Source organism: Manis javanica, chromosome 4, assembly GCF_040802235.1.
Source record: "Manis javanica isolate MJ-LG chromosome 4, MJ_LKY, whole genome shotgun sequence".
Classification (NCBI taxonomy): Eukaryota; Metazoa; Chordata; class Mammalia; order Pholidota; family Manidae; genus Manis; species Manis javanica.
Genome location: NC_133159.1, coordinates 97924864 through 97948027, shown reverse-complemented (window position 1 = coordinate 97948027; position 23164 = coordinate 97924864). Strand labels below are relative to the sequence as shown.

Here is a 23164-nt window from a genome sequence, read left to right as displayed (position 1 = left end):
AATGCGGTCTCCTGGATTTATGGCGGTAATGCCTCGCGGGGAGGAGACCATCACCTTTACTATTCCCTCAAAATCTGGATCTATCACTCCAGGATGGACTATCAAGCCTGCTCTAGTGGTGGAACTGTGGCCTAAAAGGAGTCCCACCACCCCCCTCTTTAAGGGCCCCCTGTAATCGGACTCCACTACTTGAACTCCCATTTCTGGGGTCAGTACGAGGCGGGTGGTGGCACGGAAGTCCAGTCCGGCACTCCCTGTTGTGGCTCTCCTTGGTTCTCCGCCTCCTTGTGAGTGCTCTGATCGGTCAGGTGATAATGTGTTCGGGGGATTTGCTGAATCACCCCATACATTTGCGGGCCCTGAGGTGTGGGGCCCCGCCTCCCGTTTTTTGGCTGCTGTGGAGGCAGTGGGCATCTTTCTACATCGGCCACTGATCTACACTCATTTGCCCAATGGTTCCCTTTTCTGCACCTAGGGCACAGTCGAGGTTGCCTGATGGGTGCGGCATTACCTCCTGGTCCCCCTAGCTTGGGGCAGTCCCTCTTCAAGTGACCTGGCTGCTTACAATAGAAGCATGCCTCTAGAGGGGTGGCTCCGCCGTGCACATTGCGCAGCCTTGAGTTATTGCAGCAGCCATCTTGCCCTTCAACTACACTATCGTTTATGTCTCTACATACCTTAATATAGGTGTTTAAGTCTTTATTTTTCCATGGCCGAATGGCTTCCTTACACCATTTGTTTGCTTGCTCATACGCTAACTGTTTGACTAAGGGCATGGCTGTTTCTGCATCTCCAAAGATCCTACCGGCAGTTTGCATCAACCTCGCGAGAGGTTGGCCCCTCTGCATAGGGCTCATTAGGCCCCTGCAACACCTTAGAAAGCTGCCCCTGTAGATCCCCTGTGCCTTGTAAGGTCTTCCAAGCTCTGACCGCGGCTGTGGAAATCTGTAAGTAAACCGCAGGAGGGTAGTTGACCTGATTGTGCTGCCCTAAGTAGGGTCCAGAGCCCATTAACATGTTTAGGTTCCATTGATGGTTCCCTGCTGCAATATTACGCCATGCAGTATCCTGGGAAAACTCCTGCCACACAGTTTTAAAAGTCAGATACTGGCCTCCGGAGAGAGATGCCCTGGCGACATTGGCCCAGTCATCTGGGGTTAGGTTCAAGGAGGCCACTGATTATACCAGAGACACTGTAAAGGCGGCCTGAGGCCCATAGGTGGTGGCGGCCTCCTTCAGGCTTTTGATTATTTTGAAGTCTACGGGTTGATGATATCTTTGCTGAGTGTTTGGGTCTTCTATTACAGGGAATGCTGCCTGCCCTTCTCTGCATACCCACCTCACCCAGCCATCTTTACAGTGACAGTGCTGATAAGGTGGCAACTCGGGCCATGAAGTGAATGGTCCTGGTTTTAATCGTGAGGGTTCGATGGGGGCTGAGGGAGTTACTAGCCCTGCTTTGGCATTATCTGCCTTTAGGGGGGTGTGGTGAGCCTCCCCCTCCTCCCTTGGCTGGAGTCTCAACGGTTCATGGGAGGGATATGACGGGCGTGATGCTCTGCTATTAAACCTGTTCTCTAGCTCGTCCCCCGAAAGTTCCCCGTCTTCATCCTCATCAGATGGCAGTCCCTGTTCAGATTCCCCTTCCGATGCCTTTGCAGAGGCACGCTCTTCTCGTACTTCCTCTAATATTTCCTCCCCCTCTTGGATGGCCTCTCGGCAGCTTGGCTTCTGTCCCTTCAGGCAATTTTTTACTGGACCCCAAATAGGGATTGTCCCTGGTGGAAGGGGCTCCCTCTTGTCTGCCCGGCGTAGGTCATCCCCCAGCCTGTCCCATAAAGGGCTGGTGATTTTTCCTTCATCTAATAAGAACCATGGGGCATGATTCTCTATAGTGTTCAGGAATGCCCTGGCAGTCTTCGTTTTCAAAGGGGTTCCATTAGCTCTAAGGAGCACTTTCAGAGGTTCCTTGACCCTAAGCCTAGAGGCCTCCGTCCCCATCCTCTCTCTAAAGGGGCAAGTATCCTAGTTATGATTTAGATGGACTACGTCACTAATTCCACGAACCTTTTGATTTAGTCGCCACTCTGCGAACCTTTTGATTTCGTTGCCGCTCTGCGAAACTTCACTGGCGCCTCCTCATTCCATATATTATAATAAACAATGTCACAAACAGTAACAGGACACACACACTACACATAAACACCCACGGCAACTGCCTGCTGTCTGCCCTGCCACGTATACTTTCGGTTTGCTTGCCGATCCACTCACCCTCCTCAGTTCCCTCTCCCAGTCTGGCCAGCTGACCGAATGGCGTCCAGCGACATTCCTGAAGAGTTACAAGCTCTACTTCATTGGCAGGCGCCAGGGTCAGCAGATCAGGTCACGACGAGGTTTAGTGATTCCCGGGGTTCGGCACCACTTGTCACGACCCTTCAGGGACCAAAGCAACACACCCAAGGTCTTGATTCTTCTCTAGGCTTTATTGTCTAATCTCTCGCGGCGGTTACAGCAGTTGTCGGGCAGCTCCTCTCCCTCCCGGCGGGCTCCCTTATATTCAGTCACCCAACCAATCCGGGACAGTATCATGCATGACCTTTAAGTGGACAGGTGTCACGCGCCACTCTAAGCGGGCAGCACAAGCTGTGCACGGGTACGGAAGTCTGCTGGGCCAATCCCCAACAGGGAAGAGGGGAAAGGGTGGTGAGCAGGAAATGGGCGCCATTTTCTCCAGCTGGTGATGAGGCTAAAATACCAGGTCTTAGAACTACCACTGGGCAAGGGAGCTGCGGTGGATCAGCCCCGGGACCGAGCCCTGGCCAGGGGCCCGGCCCTCACATTTCATGCTCCAAAAAAACTCAAATCAAAAAGTTAAAGTGGTCCCAGAGTGGTAGTACCCAAGCTTCTGGCAAAAGAAAACCTAAATTCTCTCCAGTCTGTCCTCTAAGAATTCCCACAAAAATTCCAAATAATTCACAATCAAATATTGCAAAATACATAAGGACACACAATTCTCTGAGAAACAGCATAAACAATACATAAGGGAGAAATATCATCGCCAAGGCTTTAAATATAGGTATTAATGGTTACAGAATATTAAATAAGTATGTGTAACATGTTTTAAAAGAGAATTAGTTGAAAGTATTAAGAGTAACTAAAGATTAAGAGACTATAGAAAAATACCAGACATATTTGGAACAGAACTAAGTAGGCCTTCTAGAAATAAAACAAATGTAATGAATTTAAAACTCAGTGGAGAGGCTAAATAGTAAGCTGACTCAGAAGAAGAATTAGTAAATTAAAAAACAAAGCTGAAGAAGTAATATAGAATTTATATTACAAAGATAATGGAAACTAAGAAGGAGAGATTAAGAAACATGGAGAATGAAGTGAGAAAGCTAAATTGGGGTCTATTCAACTTTCCAAAAGAGAGACTAGAAAGTAAAGGGAGAGGCAGTATTTAAAGAAGTAATGGTCTTTTCAACAAATGGTATTAGGAAAACTGGATATTCAAATGCAAAAATATAAGCTGGACCCTTACCTATATCATATACAAAAATTAACTCAAAATAGATCAAAAACCTAAATAAAAGAGCTAAAAGTATAAACCTTTTAAACCTTCATGGCATTTGATTTGGCAATGATTTCTTGTATATGACACCAAAAGCTTAGGTAACAAAAGAAAAAAATAATAATTTGGACTATATCAAAATTTTAAACCTTTATATCTCAAAGGATCTTTTCAGCAGAGTAAAAAGGCAACCCATGGAATAGGAGAAAATACTTCAAATTACATATTTAACAAGGAATTAACATCTAGAATAGATAAGAAACTCTTACAACTCAACAACATAAAAATAACATGTGATTAACAATGGGCAAAGGACTTGAATAGACATTTCTCCAGAGAAGATATACAAATGGCCAATAAGCATATGAGATGTTCAATATTACTATTCATTAGGGAACTACAAATCAAAACTTCAATGAGATACCACCTCATATCCATTAGGATGGCTGTTATCAAAAAAGAAAACTGAGTGCTGAGAAGGAAAAATAAAGCAGGGGGGAATCTCACCTCCCAACTTCAAGCACTACTACAAAGCCACAGTAATAAAGACAATTTGGTACTGGCACAAGAACAGACCCACAGACCAGTGGAATAGAATAGAGATTCCAGATATTAACCCAAGCATATATGGTCAATTAATACACAATGAAGGAGCCATGGATATACAATGGGAAAATGACAGCCTCTTCAACAGCTGGTGCTGGCAAAACTGGACAGTTACATGTGAAGGGCCCCCACCCATAAGATGGCGAACTCACCCCTCACCCCCCCTAATCCCAGCACCTAGCCAATAGCCACCAGCCCCGTAGAAGTGACACCTCAATGAGCTCATGCCCCTTCCTATTTAACCCAGTACCTTTCCCTAATAAAGCGGAATTCTCCGGTGAATTGCTGCTGTGTGTTGCTCCTTTCCTTTCATTGGTGCCAAAACCTGGGAGACAGGACACCCCAGCTGGGCCCCGTCTTCCCCCGACACCAGCAGCAGCTTGCCCTAGTCCTCTTTTTCTGATGCTGGCTCCTCACACTCACCACTCCTCTTTGGCCTTTGGGTAAGTTTTCCCCCGGAGTGGGCCGCTCTTCCCCGAGCTATCGCAGTGCCATTGACCGTGATCGTCCAGCAAGGCCCTGACACTCAGGGACGAGGAGGGAACTCTCCCCGCCTCAGGCCTTCACAGCTGCGGCAGACCCTCAGGCCCACCTCCAACAGCCATAAACGAGGTGACTCCTTTGCAGATGAGAACGCTCCCTTTTTCCCCCCTCCTCCTTCCATTCCATCTGCCGAAATCTGTTCCGTCCGCCGAAAATTCCTAGTACTAGGTACCTCGTGACTCCGGCACTCTGCCTTCTTAGAGAAGTCTGGGTGACGACCCACACTTCCTAAGAAATTCTGACTCATATACGAGTTTCCGCAGACCACCAAGGATCATCGGGGACGCCCTTTGTCTCCTTGCGGTCTGCTCCCAGTCCGAGGATCTCCGTTCGTCTTCCCCTGTTTGTCTCCGTCTCTGTCCTTTAGCCATGGGAGCCTCCTCATCCCTCCCTGAAAGTTCACCTCTTGAATGCCTGCTTAAGCATCTGGCTACCCTCTCCCTGACGCCTGATATAAAACCAAAACTTCTCCGTAAATACTGCTCCCAAGATTGGCCGACATACCCCCTAGACAACAACAACCAATGGCCCGCAGGGGGAACTCTTGATCCTAACACCACTCGCGATCTCTTTAACTACTGCCAGCGCCTGAAAAAATAGGAGATTCCCTATATCGAAGCTTTCCGCCTCCTCCTTCCCCTCCTCCCCCGCCTCCCCCCACCTTACCCCAAGTTCTCCTAGCCTGCAAGTCATCTCCCCCGCAGAAGCCTCCCATTCACTCCCTTCCCCCTCCTCCTCCCACCTCCCTCGCTGCTCCGCCTCCTCCTCCCCACCGCCTCCCCCCAAGTTATTCTAGCCTACAAGCTGTCTCTCACACAGAAGCCTCCCGCCTACCCCATCCCCCTCCTCTCCTACAACAGCCCCTCCCCCTTCCTCCACCACCACCACCCCTGCAGAAGCCTCCCGTTCACTCCCTTCCCCTTCTTCTCCTACAACAGCCCTTCTCCTTTACTCCCCCACCATCTCCTCCCCCATCTCACCCACTCCACCTTCAGTCCCCTCACCTGCCCCTCCCCCATGGATTGAGCCTGAGGAGCCTTTCAGCCCCCCTTTAATTACGTCCCCGGGGGCTCCTCCATCTTTGCCCTCATCAACTGTTTCTCCCCCACAGACTGAGCCAGAACCCTTCAGTCCCCCTCAGACTTGATCCCAAGGGCTTCCCAAAATTATCGCCCCCCTGGGGAGGTAGCAGGATCTGAATGCATCGTGCATGTTCACGTCCCTTTCTCCTTAGGAGATTTAGCCCAACTTGAGAAATGCCTACGTTCCTTTTCCACTGATCCCACGACATACATCAGGGAGTTTCAATTGACCCTCCAGTCATACAGCCTCACACATCATGACATTTTCATGCTCCTGGCCAATACCCTCCTTCCTGAAGAGCGTAGACGAGTTTAGGACTTCGCCCAAACGCACGCTACCGAAACCCACAGGACTGACCCCACCTACCCCCCTGGCCCCACCGCTGTCCCCGAACAAGGCCCACACTGCGATTATAACACCGTCGTGCATCTCTGCTCTCGACATATTTTCACCTCCTGCCTAATAGCAGGTCTGAAAAAGGCAGCTCGTAAAGTAGTCAATTTTCAAAAGCTCCAAGACATAATTCAAAGGAGGGAGGAAAGTCCCTCCGAGTTCTTAGACAGACTCACTCAAGCCCTATTACAGTATACCAGCCTGGACCCAGAAACGCCTGACGGAAGACATGTCCTTATGACATACTTCCTAGCTCAAAGCTACCCCAACATTAAAGCTAAACTCAAAAAGTTAGAACAGGGCCCTGCTACCCCACAGACTAAGATCCTAACAGTGGCCTTTAAAGTCTTCCATAACCGGGAGGAGGAGAAAGAATGCCGTAAACAAAAGGCTGATCAGGCCAATTTCCAAATGTTGGCCCAGCTGATAAAACCACAACCTTGGCGCCGATCTACAAACAAGCCCCCCACAGGAGCTTGTTTCAAGTGCAGACAAGAATGACATTGGTCAAGGGTGTGCCCCTCCCCAGATCTCCTACCACCCCATGCCCCAGATGCCACAAAAAGGGCCACTGGGGGTCTGATTGCCCAGCCACCTGAAGGGGAGGCTGGACGAACAACCCCCATCCTAAGCCCGCCATAGTGGGGCTGGCAGAAGAAGATTGATGGGGCCCGGGGGCTTCTCGCCTGACCATTTCCATCACCAAATAGGAGCCCAGGGTAATTTTAACAGTAGACGGTCACCCCATCTCCTTCCTCCTAGATACAGGAGCCACCTTCTCAGTCTTGCGAGAATACCGGGGCCCTACCACGCCTGCCATTACTCCTACAGTCGGGGTAGGAAGTAAACAGAAGTTCCCATTAAACCCCCCCCCTTTTATGCACAATCCAAGACAATCCCATACCTTTCTTCCACTCTTTCCTGGTTATGCCCCAGTGTCCCATCCCTTTACTAGGACGAGACATCCTTTCTCTCCTCCACATATCCATAACTATATCCACTCTCACAGACCCCAATACTCCCTTTCTGATGGCCCTCATAGCCGACGACCCCCCACTACCCAATGAAAGCTCCGGTTCCGCCCTCATACACCCTGTAAATCCCAAAGTTTGATACATTACAAGCCCCTCCATGGCTCTATGTCTTCCTGCTTCTATCAAATTACATCACCCCTCTCAGTATATCCGTCAGGCCCAATACCCCCTAACCACTTCAGCCCTCATAGGCCTCCAATCCATCATTCAAGATCTCTTAAACAAAAATTACCTCAAACCCACTCACTCCCCATTTAATACCCCCATATTAGCTGTAAAAAAAAACCAACGGATCTTTCCAACTTGTCCAAGACCTTCGCCTCATCAACAAGGCCATTCTCCCTATCCATCCCTTAGTTCCAAATCCATACACCCTTTTATCGCAGATCCCTGCCTCGGCATCCCACTTCTCAGTCCTAGGTCTCAATGACGCATTTTTTCTATCCCTCTGGACCCCTCCTCCCAAGATTTTTTCGCCTTCACCTGGACGGACCCATACACAAGACATTCTGAACAACTCACTTGGACAGTTTTGCCACAAGGCTTCTGAGATAGTCCCCATATTTTTGGACAGGTCCTAGCTCAGGACCTCAAACAGTTTAATCATGATCACTCCGAGTCCACCTTATTACAATACGTGGGCGATCTTCTACTCTGCAGTCCCTCGTGGGAACAGTCTCAACTTGACACTGCCTCCCTACTTAACCTTCTAGCTTCCAGAGGTTACCAGGTATCCCCCGTCAAAGCTCAAAACTCTTCCCCTTCTGTCACTTACCTTGGATTCCTCCTGTCTCAACAAAGAAAGTGCATTACCTTAGACAGAAAATGGCTCCTCTCTGACCTGCCCATTCCCAAAACCAAGACAGAAATCCTTTCCTTTCTAGGCCTGGCTGGGTATTTTAGAGCATGGATCCCTAACTTCTCCCTGTTGGCAAGACCCCTATATGACCTCAGCAAGGGCCCCCCTGAAGAACCATTATCATCCTCACCCCAACACTCCTTCATTAGGCTCCATCAAGCCCTTGTAGAAGCTCCAGCTTTCCATCTCCCTCATTTGTCAAAACCCTTCTCATTATACATTCATGAGAGGTCCAGTCAAGCTCTAGGAGTCCTAGGCCAATATTATGGCCCATCCTTTGCCCCAGTAGCTTATCTCTCCAAGCAATTAGACCCCACAGTTCGGGGATGGGCCCCCTGCCTACGGGCATTAGCCGCTGGACAGCTCTTGCAGAAAGAAGCTCACAAACTGACATTCAGGGTGCCCCTTACCATTCTGTCCCCACATCACCTAAAAGATCTCTTAACCTACAAAAGTTTACAGACTCTCTCTCCCTCCAGACTCCTGACCTTACTGTCCTCTTTCCTCCAAAATCCCGTTCACCCCCTTTGCCATCCATACCCGAATCATGACTTTTTCCTCCTTTACTGCTCTCTCGCTTTTTTCCCCTCATTCCTATTGTCTTCCCCGCCACCCCAGCCTCCTTTGTATAGCGATTCAAAGTCAGACAGACTTACACACAGTATCAAACAAAAGTTACTGCCCTCATTGCCACATCAGGCTGCCCTCTGAAAGGCTGCTCTGAGACTTTATACCTCCACTTTCCTCCCTCCCCGAAGTGTTCACTAGCAGATACCTTTATTCTCCCTACCTCTGCTTCTTCTATGACCAAAAACAAGCCTATTGCAGGCGATGGCCAGACACCTACGGGGGATGTCCCTACTGGTCTTGCGTCATTCACTACATGAGTAACTCCTGGTACCCACAGTATTACTCCTCCAACTGTTTCATAAAATATCCCAACAGCTCATTCTCCTTATCAATCCCAGATCCCTGGGACTCTCGATGGGCCACTGGGGTCACAGCCTCAGTTTACTATGGGGGATCCTCGACCCCCCACGGTACCCTTCATATCTCTCAAGAGTATGTTCCCTCTCACTCCCAGATCTCTCAAGTTGCATCAAATATCAGACATTCCAAAAAAGTCATTATCCAAACTCTTGACGGTGCCTCTTCATCTTCTTATTCCTCCTACTATTGGTTACAGCTCATTCAAGACACCACCATCTTTCTCAACCACACCCTCAACACCGCCAATTGTTTCTTGTGCGCATCACTACAGTGCCCACTGCTGGCCACCGTGCCCCTTAATATTTCCAACTACTCCTTCCATGCAGAAGGACAACCCCTCCGCCCCCTGGCAGACATACCCCTATGGGAACCAAAATACGTAGATAATCTCACCATCCACCACTGTGTAGGCCCAACTCCACCCCCCTCCAGTGCACTTCACTGCCTCCCAACTCCAGCACACCCTGCATTCTCGTCACCCTAATCCCACAGCTTACACTTTACAACTTGGCAGAATTTCTTGAGCTCCAACCTCCCTTGCCCTCGTGCACAAAAAGGGCTGCTTTCCTTCCCATCATGGTCATTATCTCTTTGACCACCTCAGTCATTGGGGCAGGGTTTTTGGGAGGAGCCTTGGGTCACTCTCTGTGGGCAATTAAAGATCTCAACGCCAAACTTGAGGGAGCCCTGACATCCACTGCCGATTCCCTGGCCTCTCTCCAAAGACAGGTCACTTCGCTAGCTAAAGTCACCCTTCAAAACCGGTGGGCCCTAGATCTGCTTACAGCTGAGAAGGGTGGCACCTGCGTCTTCCTCTGGGAAGAGTGCTGTTATTACATCAACGAATCCGGCATTGTAGAAACTGACATCACCAAACTCACTGACCTTGCCTCCAGCCTCCACTCTGCTTCCAATTCCAACCCATTCTCTTCAATACTAACAAACCCCTTCCTCACCTGGCTCTGGCCCATTGCAGGCCCCATAATAATCATTCTTCTCGCCTGTCTCTTCTTACCCTGTATAATAAAGTTCATTAAATCCCAAGTCAGAAAAATCTCTAATCAAACTTTCAACCAGCTTTTACTCAGGAACTATCAGCTTCTGGCCACAGAAGATCCCTCACCCTCACGTAACCTCCTCACCTCACGTAACCTCCTCACCACACGCTGAGATGGACCCCTCTCTCTGCTGGAAACTGTTCCTAGAAACAATGGCCACAGACGCATGGCTTCTGGCACCCGTATCCTCTTGGCACCATTAGAATCAACAAGTCCTCAACCTATAGTTACAGGGAACCTTCATTGATTTCCAACCTGAAGAAGTCCACACCTACTCGTCCTTACTGTGGGGAGTCCTATCAACCCTTTCCTCCCAGTCCTCAAGCCCTCACTCCCTTCTCCGCCCCCATTCAGCAGGAAGCAGTCAGAGAAAAAGCAATGTCCACAACCCCATAGAGGAGAAAGGGGGGAATGAAGGGCCCCCACCCATAAGATAGTGAACTCACTCCTCACCCCCCCTAATCCCAGCACCTAGCCAATAGCCACCAGCCCTGTAGAAGTGTCACCTCAATCAGCTCATGCCCCTTCCTATATAACCCAGCACCTTTCCCTAATAAAGCGGAATTCTCCAGTGAATTGCTGCTGTGTGTCGCTCCTTTCCTTTCTACATGTAAGAGAATGAAACTGGATTATTGTCTAACGCCATAAACAAAAGTAAACTAAAAATGGATCAAAGACCTGAATATAATCATGAAACCATGAAACTCTTAGAAAAAAACACAGGCAAAAATCTCTTGGACATAAACATGAGCAACTTCTTCATGAACATTTCTCCCTGGGCAAGGGAAACAAAGCAAAAATGAACAAGTGGGACTATATCAAGCTAAAAAGCTTCTGTACAGCAAAGGACACCATCAGTAGAACAAAAAGACATCCTACAGTATGGGAGAATATATTCATAAATGACATATCCAATAAGGGGCTGACATCCAAAATACATAAAGAGTTCATGCACCTCAACAAACAAAAAACAAATAATCCAATTAAAAAATGGGCAGAGGATCTGAACAGATACTTCTCCAAAGAAGAAATTCAGATGTCCAACAGACACATGAAAATATGCTTCACATCATTAACCAGCAGAGAAATGCAAATTAAAACCACAATGAGATACCACCTCACACCAGTTAGGATGGCCACCATCCAAAAGACAAACAACAACAAATGCTGGCAAGGTTGTGGAGAAAGGGGAACCCTCCTACACTGCTGGTGGGAATGTAAATTGCTTCAACCATTGTGGAAACCAGTACAAGGTCCTCAAAAGACTAAAAATAGAAATACCATTTGACCCAGGAATTCCACTCCTGGGAATTTACCCTAAGAATGCAGGAGCCCAGTTTGAAAAAGACATCTGCACCCCTATGTTTATCACAACACTATTTACAATAGCCAAGAAATGGAAGCAACCTAAGTGTTCATCAGTAGATGAATGGATAAAGATATGGTATGTATACACAATGGAATATTATTTAGCCATAAGAAGAAAACAAATCCTACCATTTGCAACAACATGGATGGAGCTGGAGGGTATTATGCTCAGTGAAATAAGCCAGGTGGAGAAAGACAAGTATCAAATGATTTCACTCATCTGTGGAGTATAAGAACAAAGAAAAAAACTGAAGGAGCAAAACAGCAGCAGACTCACAGAACCCAAGAATGCACTAACAGTTACCAAAGGGAAAGGGACTGGGGAGGACCAGTGGGAAGGGAGGGATAAGGGGGAAAAGAGGGCATTATGATTAGCACACATAATGTAGGAGGGAGCATGGGGAAGGCAGTATAACACAGAGAAGACAAGTAGTGATTCTATAGCATCTTACTATGTTGATGGACAGGGACTGTAATGGGGTATATGGTGGGAACTTGATAATGGTGGGAATCTGGTAACCATACTGTTGCTCATGTAATTGTACATTAATGATACCAAAAAAAAAAAAACTGAAACAAAACCAAACAAAGCAGAAAATCAAATACTGAGAATGTGGAGAAATTGGCGCCTTTGTGCATTATTGGTAGGAATGTAATATGATGCAGCTTCCCTGGAAAGCAATATAGTGGTTCTTCAAAAAATTAAAAATAGAATTACCATATGATCCAGCAATTCCACTTCTGGGTATATACCAAAAGAATTGAAAACAGGCATTCAAACAGATATTTATATACCGATGTTCATAGCAGCATTATTCACAGTACCCAAAGATGGAAATACAACCAAATGTTTATCAATGGATGAATGGATAAACAAAACTTAATATATATACATATATGGAATAATATATTATTCAGCCTTAAAAAGTAAGGAAATTCTGACACATGTTATGATATGAATGAACCTTGAGAAATCATGCTAAGTGAAATAACACAGTTATACAATGACAAATATTATATGATTCCACTTACTTGAGGTACCTAGAGTAGTTAAAAACATAGAGACAGAAAATAAAATGGTGATTTCCTGGGCCTGTGGAAAGGAGTTAGTGTTTAATGTGGACAGAATTTCAGTCTTAGAAAATAAAAAGTGTTCTGGAGATGATGGTGGTGATGGTTGCACAACAAGGTGAATGTACTTAATGCTGCTGAATTGAACACTTGGAAATGGTTAAATGATAAATCTTGTTATGTATACTATGAGACAAATTCTTGAAAATTTGAAAAAAATTGTAATGGTTGATAATCCACAGCTGATAAAAGATAGCAATGTTCAACTGAAGGAATCACAAGTAAATCCTAGAAAACAAACATATATACATATAAACACTTAAGAGTAAAACCATAGGTTCACAAAAAGAAAATGTTAGGATAGCCAAAGTGAAAACATATCACTTACAGAGGAATGCTACTTAGACTGACAACTGATTTCTCAAAACCATAATGGAAGCCAGAATAGAGAAGTATAATATCTTCAAAAGACTGAGATGAAAAATAATTCTACCTAAAAATGTATACCTTATTTAAAAAATCTTACAGAATAAGAGGAAATTATACCCCACGTCATCCATACATAACCATTAAAATAGCACACTCAGCATTTCAACATAGTTGGTTTTGAGTCTGTCTCCTGCACCAAGAACATGAGGTCAAGAACAGTGCCTTAACTTTGATGCCTAAACCTTAGCACAAAACTCATTAGTTTAAAGACTGTTGACTGTATGGACAAATTAAACTACTGAATAAATAAACATAAATCTAATCATGTTTAGTGATGTACAATAACACATGTCCATATGTGCCCATCAAATTTTCTGAATAAAAATCAAGACACATGGTCTGAAAATGGGGAGATGATTTGAAATGGAAAAATATCCTCAAAAATACCCTGCGTCCACTATTTACAATAGCCAAGAAATGGAAGCAACCTAAGTGTCCATCAGTAGATGAATGGATAAAGAAGATGTGGTACATATACACAATGGAATATTATTCAGCCATAAGAAGAAAACAAATCCTACCATTTGCAGCAACATGGATGGAGCTAGAGGGTATTATGCTCAGTGAAATAAGCCAGGCAGAGAAAGACAAGTATCAAGTGATTTCACTCATCTGTGGAGTATAAGAACAAAGAAAAAAACTGAAGGAGCAAAACAGCAGCAGATTCACAGAACCCAAGAATGGACTGACAATTACCAAAGGGAAAGGGACTGGGGAGGATGGGTGGGAAGGGAGGGATGGGGGGAGGAAAGGGGGCATTATGATTAGCATGTATAATGTGGGAGGGGGGCACAGGGAGGGATGTGCAACACAGAGAAGACAAGTAGTGATTCTACAGCATCTTACTACACTGATGGACAGTGACTGTAATGGGGTATGTGGGGGGTAAACATAATGTTCTTCATGTAATTGTAGATTAATGATACCAAAATATATATATGCTGCCTCATACCTATATCCCACCAACATTTCAGGACTAATATTACCAATATTCCCTTTCCCTACCCAAACCCAGTGCCATATTCAAGTGAGATTCATTGTGAACGCGGGAAAATCAGTGGTGTTTATATAACTGTTTAAGTCTCTGCCTGGGTTGGGATGGCACAACCCTTTCAGTTCCTATTGACAGGCTGGCAGATTAAAATAAAAACTGGCCTTGAATTTGTGTTTTCCTTCTTTGCTTTACTTCCCGTTCTCAATTAAGTATTTTGGGACAACCCAATACTAGTGCCTAGTGTAATACTGAGGCAGACAATAGAGGGAGGCAGGCAGAGTTCAGAGCCCCTATAAATTTCAATGCCCTTGTAGGTTTCAAGGAGCTTCAGGGCCTTTGTAGATTTCAAGAAGCTTCAGGGTCCTTGGAAGTTTCAAGGCCCTTGTAAATTCCAAAAAAAAAAAACTCCAATCCAACTAAGCGATTCAAAAGAACAGTTAGACCTCAGCTCTGATTGTTCATGCCCTATGTAAATGAGGCATTGTACTTTTAGCCAGTCAGGAGCGGGTTGTGATGGCACCAGTTCAGTTCTCTATTTGGCCTGGGGAGGGCGGGACTTCCTAAGAGGCAATATAAACAACAGCCCCCGCCCCACCCCAAAAGCCCTGATGGCATCCACCCTTGGAGCCCCTCCTGAGTAGCAGGATCTTTCTCTTCTCCCTCATTAAAAGAGCTTTGCCTGTTGCTCCATACTCTTGTCTGCTGGCTTCATTCTTCCTTGCCTCCAAGACACTACACTATCCTGGGAAAAACAGCAGTGTTCTCAGCCAGTAACTATACTAGCAGCTATGGCCCAGAAGATACAACTGATCAGATTTTTACTATGTACTAGGTACTGGGTTATGAACTGGTATTATGAACATGTATTATCTATTTTAATTCTCACAACACTTTAACAATGATATTACAATGATGTCAATATCGTGGATGAGAAGACTAATTCTTAAAGAGATTAAGTAACCTACTCAAAGTCCTACACAGCAGCAAGTAGAAATGCCAAGATTTAAATCCAGTACTGAATGACTCCAAAGTCTGTGCTCTTAGCAGTAAGCTGCTTACAGTCTATCTGGGAGATAAAAAATTCACACATGAAATCATTAGAAAACACTGTTGTTAAAATACCAAAATGCAGCTCCTTAGGTCACAAATTATGGTGTTTCTCTGAGACCTGACCAAGACTCCTTTTTCTGAACCTTGAGAAACATTCAAAAAGAAAGGGCTTGAGCTCTATAACAAAATAAAAGCTTACAAGAGCTCTGAGTTGTATATAATCAATAAATTCAAAGCTTGAATGTGTAGAGGGGCAGACAAGAGAACTCATGGGGAAAAGCCTACAGTGCTAGTAAGTATATCTGAATATCTCTCAAATACCTTACAGTTTGCAGAGCACTTTCACATAAACATGTCACATCATCTTCACAACAACCCTGTGAAATACAGATTATCTCTATTTCACAAGTGAGGACAAAGCCTAGTTTGCCCCACAGCCAGGAGTCATGTTGCAAAGTTGTCAGTGTGCCAACTCAGACCTAGATCGTCGCCTCCAGCTCTCACATTTTCTGCTATGCCTCACTGCCACTCATGACTCAAGCAGCCCAGAGTCCAGTCTGACTGCTTTTCCCAGGAGCTTTCCTACCTGGCCCCTTTGTGTTCCATGTACCCTGATGGAGTGCCTTTTATCAGTCTAACTGGTGGTCTCCTTTACCAACTGCCATGGAAACTTCTAACAGCCACATTCCATCCATTCAACCCTTCTGCCTTTATAAAATCAGGGGTTCCCTGGTTCTGGGGACAAAGAACTGGACATACTCATGGAGCCTCAACCTCCTAAATTTCATGATTATCCTTTGTCTCTTGCAGCAACTTTTGCACCCTACACCAAGGAAAGCTGGTCATTGGGTATAACTTTCTAATGATGTTTTGAAATTTCAAGTGGGAGAAATATTGAGATTTCTGGACCTTTGCTTCTGAATGCCTTGCTATCTTTTCTCTTTCCCTAAGTTCCTTCGTGACAGATAGTCTAATCTTGCAGTTAATAAATATTTACTGAGCTCCTTTTAGGTGCCAAGGATTGTTCTAGCTCTGGAAAAATAGCTTTGAAAAACACTCTCGTGCCTACTCTCGTGAAACTTGCATTCTAGTAGGGAGAGTCAGATTACTTAAGTAAATAGCATGCCAGATGGTAATGGACATTGTAATGAAAAAGTTAAGGGGTTAGAAAATGACTGACAGAATGGGGCCCATTTTCAAAAGGTTGGCCAGGAAAAGCACTTTAATGAGATGCTGAATACAATGAGGGAATTAGCAAAAGTTCATTGGCTCTCCAGGGGAAAAGCCTTCCAGGCACAGAGAACATAGTACTGAGGAGCCTGAGGTTAATGTGAACATAGGGCCTTCAAGGAGCCAGTGTGAACAAGCGGAAGGTGGTAGTAGAAGTAAGGTCCAAGAGCAAGGCAGGGACCAGGTTCTGTAGTTCTCTGACGGCCCGAGGAGATTGTCGCTGTTCAGGCATGCAACCTTATTCAAACAAATAAGCTGGGCCAGGATGGCTGGATGCTGAAATACAAAGGTGAATAAGACAAAGCCCTAATTGTCAAGAAGCTTAGAGCCTGATGAAAAATAGAGACAAGTAAGCAGGCAAATACCACAGTGCAGTAAGTCATATGATCGGGATAAACACAAAATACTGTGGTCACGTATGGGAGGGCACCCCGTGCAGACTGGGGATGCCAGAGAAAGTGCAGTCCGAAACCATGCTGTCCAATAGGGTGGCCACCAGCCACGTGGGTTCCATAGCACTTGAAACGTCATTAGAATGACTGAGAAACTGAATTTTAATTTAACTTATTTAAATGAATTTTAAAGTATGAAATACTTTTCATTAAAAATAACTTTATTGTTTTGGTAAGACTGCCTTCCACGTTTGCCATTGCATCACATAAGATACTGTTGTGCCATAGGGCTTATGTACTTCTCACCACTGAAGATGTGTCTACCAGGAAATTTATAATTAAATAAACATGTGGCTCATCTAGTATTTCTGTTGGGTAGCACTAATCTAAACTGAAAGTGGAAAAGCTGAATCAGGGCCAAGTAGAAGGAGATGCCTCGGGCAGAGGAACCTACGCGTGCCAAAGCCCATATGGTACACGTAACTTGGCACCTTTGAGGGATTACAGGTAACTTAATATGATGAGGCCTGAAATGCTGTGAGGAGTGGGGAGACAGGAAAGGTAAACAGCAGCAGATCCTGAGGACTTTATATACCACAGAATCTGAGCTTTATCTTGAGTATAATGGGGAGCTACTGAGGGATTCAAGCCCGAGAGCTGCACGATCAGCTTGGAACTGTTGGAAAGGTCACTTCAGCTATTGTGTGAAGGATGAATTGAAAGGGTCAAGAACAGAAGGAGGAAGACCAGTCAGTGCTGGTTGAAATAATCAGGTGGGTGACCAAGGCACAGACAGTGGAGGTGATGAGAGAAGTGGGCTAATGTGAGACACAAGAGAGGTCAAGATTGGCTAGAATTTCAGTTGAGCAGCTACAAGGAGCAAATGGCTACTTCACTCCAAAGAACATCCAGGCAAATGACTGAGCTCCCAAGAGGACACAGGGTGGGAGGCTTACCCACCCGACGGTGCTTCCCCTCTCAGTTAAGATTATGAGTAATACTTGGTGGGAAGAAAAGTCTACTGGGATCACACTTGGGGCATCTTATTTTGTCTTTAATTAATATGATTTATGGAAGTCATTGTACTCCAGGCTGCCAGGCACACAGCTCCAGTATTTTCATTTTGCTTGATCAAAAGATGGCTGAGTGACAAGATTATACCTCTCAAAATAGTCTCAGGGAAAGAGAAGTGTATACGAGGTGCTCCCTCCCCTCCAGTGGCAAACAGGGAAAGGAAGTAATATTAAATATAGCAGAGAGCCACACCCTACTTCAGCAGCCCAGGGGCATACACAGGTTTTATGGGGCCCAAAATTTATATAGTGTTTTTAGGAGTTGGAGTGGTCTCTTTAGGAAAAAGAATATTAAAAAGTGACTTCGAAATTGCTAGGTAGGTCCTCATGTAAATAAGGGTCCCTATGCTTAATTTCCTTTGCTTCTTGGTGCAGCTGCTTAAGTACCAGCAGCTTTAGGAGGTCATTTGGTTCATTCATCAAATATCTAATAGGTTATGAGCACTGAGCAGGGTGCAAATGATACAAACATGAGCTGAAATGAGTTAAAACTATATGAAGTGAGTTGAAACTCAGCCCTACCCTCAAGAAAACCACCATTTAGTGAGGTGATAGGTAAACAGGTCATCTAGAACTATGTCAGGAATGCGAGGATAAGGGCTCTATCTGCAGGGCACTAGGATGCAAGAAGAGGGGCAGCTGACTTGCCTGAGGGAAGGCTGGTTTGGGTGCCTCCCTGGGGCTTGTGGGTAGTATTTTGTGTCACAGAAAGCTGCAAAATTTGTTATAACTGAAAGTAGAAGATTGCCTTGAATAGCAATCCACTTCCTGAAAGTCTCATCACTGCCAAGATGAATGACTTACTAATGACTTGAGATCCTCCCCAGGGTAAAAACTCAACTCTGCCCTGGACTGAAAAATGACCTCTCAAAATTCCTATGTTGAATCCCTAACCTCCCCCTTTCCTCACCACTGTGACTGTATTTAGAGACAGGTTCTTTAAGAAAGTAATTAAGGTTAAATGAGGTCATAAGGGTGGGGCTCTCATCCTATAGGACGGACGTCCTTGTAAGGAGAAGAAGAAACAACAGAGGTAGAGATAGATCTCTGTCCCTCTCTCCCTCCCTCCATGCCTGGCAAGCCAGGAAGAGAGGCCTCAGCAGAAACCAAACTTCCCAGCACTTGTTCTTGGCCATATAGCCTCCAGAACTAGGAGAAAATTAGTTTCCGTTGGTTAAGTTGCCCAGTCTGTGGTACTTAGTTATGGCAGCCTGAGCAGACAGGACAAAGACCTAGAGAAATGCAATCGTTTCCTAGCCTGGACCCTGGGCAGAAGAGCCAGGAGCTGTGGGGTTTGCTATGCCTCCATCTGTATTTCCAGGGGAAATGCAAGAACGATGGTTGGTGCTCCCTCATCCTCTTGGGCCCTACTCCTTCTTCCTGACACCTTAGCTCCTCTAGACTACTCTGAGTCATCCCCTAAGGGACATGTTCACAACTAATACAAGAGTCCTGCTCATGAATTAAGGAGGGAACCTAGTATTGCTGAACGAGTCCTGGTAATACTTAGAAATAGCCCAGGTTGGCCACTGTCCTAGGTTCAAGGCCCCAGGCAAGTTAAGTCCTCTTCCTGAACTGTAAAATGAGGGGAATGGGCTAAATCATCCCTAAGTTCCCTTCTGCTTTAGTGTTTCTAAGATTCTAAGCTGTTATCTTTCTGGAGTTCACTTTCAAGGGCCTCTGAAGACTTAAATGTCTCCAGGTCCCCCAGGAAGGAATCATTCTCTAAGATGGGCAGGAACTTCTGGCCAGGAGGCCTTCCCAGCAGTCTTCGTATCACCTTTGGGTGCACAGGTGACTGAACTACCTTCTCAGAAGCCTCAGAGTCCACTGCTGTTTAGCACTTTTGAAGACACAAATGCATTTGTGGAAAGTGGGGATTCAGAGATCTCCCTGGAAGGTTCTAATTAACAAGAAATATTAAAAAGTCTTGCCCAGTTAGAGGAGGAGGCTCTGTGGTATTCCTTCCACAAAGAAAGAAAAAAGATAGCATAAAATGTCAGGGAGGAAACTGCTTAGTGCTGTGTTGTGAGTGTATGGTACAGGGAAGCTGCTTAATTTACAAGAGGACATGAAAACATTTGCACCTGAACTTCATTTTGGCAAGAGAGCTCAAATGCTCTGTGACCAACAATGGCCAGAACCCAGATCTCACTGCCATGCCAGCATTCCAGCTAGTCAATGTGGCACCCCCTCCCAGAGCAGGCTCTGAAGCCAAGGGCCTCTGAAGCCACACTGAGGTAGGAGCCTCTTGTTCTTCACTTAGAGCCCTACAGTCTGTGCACCATAGATTATATATACATTGAAACTATATTGAAATCAAAAGGCACTTCAAGGTCAAATCAAGGCCTAATGAGGTAGTTCACTTGTTGGACACTTACCAAAATGACTTTGAATTGTGAATTTTTTCCTGTGCATCTGAATCCCTGATTGTAAACTCTGAATGAATTACTGTTACTTTTGTGTTTCCTCCTTGGTGCTTAGTTTGTTTGTTGCTAACTGATGTTTTCTGATACCACTTCTGACACCAAAATGTGGGAGTTTTCTACACCAATGTTACAATTCTCTGATGCCAACTGGATATTCAGCAATTCAGTTCAGTTCTGACACTAACTCTGAGCTAGTGTCAGAACCCCCAGGTTAAGGGTATAGTCCCACAAGTCTGCCTCCAATTCAGACATCAGCCATAAATAGGGTGCCCAGGCCACCCACACTTCTGCTTAGCTAATGACAAATTTGAGGGTCCCCACAACACCCCTCAAGTTGTATAATTAAATAGAAAGACTCATAAAATTCAAGAAGCACTTGGCTTACTTTTACCAGCTTATTATAACAGATGTAACTCAGGAATGGCCACGTGGAAGAGATGCACAGGCAAGGGATAGGGCCTGGGGGTAGGAAGTGTAAGGCATTCTATGTCCTCTCCAGGTGCATCACCCTCTCAGCACATCCATGTGTTCACCCACCTGGAAACTCTCTGGGTCCCATTGTTCAAGAGTTTTTATAATACATTTCCACCCTCATCCCCTCCCTGGAGGTCAGAAAATGGGGCTGAAAGTTTGGTGTTTCTGATCACCAACTTCCATCCTGAAGCTAGGGGTCCACCCTGACTTGCTTCACTAGCAAAACCCATATGTGGCTGAAAAGGGGGCTCTTTTTGAAAAATAAAAGATGCTCCTATCACCAAGCAAATTTCAAGAGATTTAGGAGCTCTATGCCAAGAACCTAAAACAAAAACTGAATTTTTTTTGTCATACCACAGTTGTATGTAGTAGGTTCTCAGTTAAATATGTACCAGTTAGTTCTTTGACTAACTTGGAACACAAGAAGCATACATAGGGACTAACTATGGCTAAGGAATCCCTTCTTTTGCAATCAGAAAGATTAGGGGAGACACTTGTTTTTGTGACAGGTCATTATGCTAGGAGATTTCATGGCCCAAATTCCATTCAAGATGAGGACCTTGAATTTCATGTGAGAATAGATAAAATAGCACACACGGGACCATTTTTGTTGTTAAAAAGCTAAATTTCTTGGGGGGGCAGAGCCAAGATGGCGGCATGAGTAGAGCAGCAGAAATCTCCTCCCAAAACTACATATATCTATGAAAATATAACAAAGACAACTCTTCCTAAAATAGAGACCAGAGGACACAGGACGACATCCAGACCACATCCACACCTGTGAGAACCCAGCACCTCACAAAGGGGGAGAGGAAAGCCACAAACCAACAAGAAGGAAAGCTCTTCCAGCCGTCACTCGTATCAGCTCTGCAAACTATATCTATCACCATGAAAAGGCAAAACTACAGGCAGACAAAGATTACAGAGTCAACACCTGAGAAGGAGACAGACCTAACCAGTCTTCCTGAAAAAGAATTCAAAATAAAAATCATGAACATGCTGATGGAGATGCAGAGAAAAATGCAAGAGCAATGGGATAAAGTCCGGAGGGAGATCACAGATGTCAGGAAGGAGATCACAGAAGTCAAACAATCCCTGGAAGGATTTATAAGCAGAATGGATAAGATGCAAGAGGCCATTGAAGGACTAGAAACCAGAGAACAGGAACGTATAGAAGCTGACATAGAGACAGATAAAAGGATCGCCAGGAACGAAACAACACTAAGAGAACTATGTGACCAATCCAAAAGAAATAATATCTGTATTATAGGGGTACCAGAAGAAGAAGAGAGAGGAAAAGGGATAGAAAGTGTCTTTGAAGAAATAATTGCTGAAAACTTCCCCAAACTGGGGGAGGAAATAATTGAACAGACCACGGAAATACACAGAACCCCCAACAGTAAGGATCCAAGGAGGACAACACCAAGACACATAATAATTGAAAAGGCAGGGATCAAAGACAAGGAAAGAGTTTTAAAGGCAGCTAGAGAGAAAAAGGTCACCTATAAAGGAAAACCCATCAGGCTATCATCAGATTTCTCGACAGAAACCCTATAGGCCAGAAGAGAATGGCATGATATATTTAATGCAATGAAACAGAGGGGCCTTGAACCAAGGATACTGTATCCAGCACGATTATCATTTAAATATGAAGGAGAGATTAAACAATTCCCAGACAAGCAAAAGTTGAGGGAAATTACCTCCCAGAAACCACCTCTACAGGGCATCTTACAGGGACTGCTCTAGATGGCAGCACTCTTAAGAAGAGCACAGAACAAAACACCCAACATATGAAGAATGGAGGAGGAGGAGTAAGAAGGGAAAGAAATAATCATCAGACTGTGTTTATAATAGCTCAATAAGCAAGTTAAGCTAGACAGTAAGGTAGTAAAGAAGCTAACCTTGAACCTTTGGTAACCATGAATTTAAAGCCTGCAATGGCAATAAGTACATATCTCTCAAAAGTCACCCTAAACGTAAATGGACTTAATGCACCAATCAAAAGACACAGAGTAATAGAATGGATAAAAAAGCTAGACGCATCTATACGCTGCTTACAAGAAACTCACCTCAAACCCAAAGACATGCACAGACTAAAAGTCAAGGGATGGAAAAACATATTTCAGGCAAACAACAGCGAGAAGAAAGCAGGGGATGCAGTACTAATATCAGACAAAATAGACTTCAAAACAAAGAAAGTAACAAGAGATAAAGAAGGACACTACATAATGATAAAGGGCTCCGTCCAACAAGAGGATATAACCATTCTAAATATATATGCACCCAACACAGGAGCACCAGCATATGTGAAACAAATACTAACAGAACTAAAGAGGGAAATAGACTGCAATGCATTCATTGTAGGAGACTTCAACACACCACTCACCCCAAAGGATAGATCCACCGGGCAGAAAATAAGTAAGGACACACAGGCACTGAACAACACACTAGAACAGA

General features: G+C 45.0%; 1 protein-coding gene across 1 annotated transcript in view; it reads right to left on the bottom strand.

The window, feature by feature from the left end:
• LOC108392185 (transmembrane domain-containing protein TMIGD3-like) overlaps positions 1–16814 on the bottom strand; it is an 87929-nt gene extending 71115 nt beyond the window's left edge. The window contains 2 exon segments of the mRNA XM_037005382.2: positions 15633–15758; positions 16756–16814. Of these exon segments, the coding sequence (XP_036861277.2) occupies positions 15633–15758; positions 16756–16814 (185 nt within the window).
• Positions 16815–23164: the final 6350 nt, after the last annotated feature.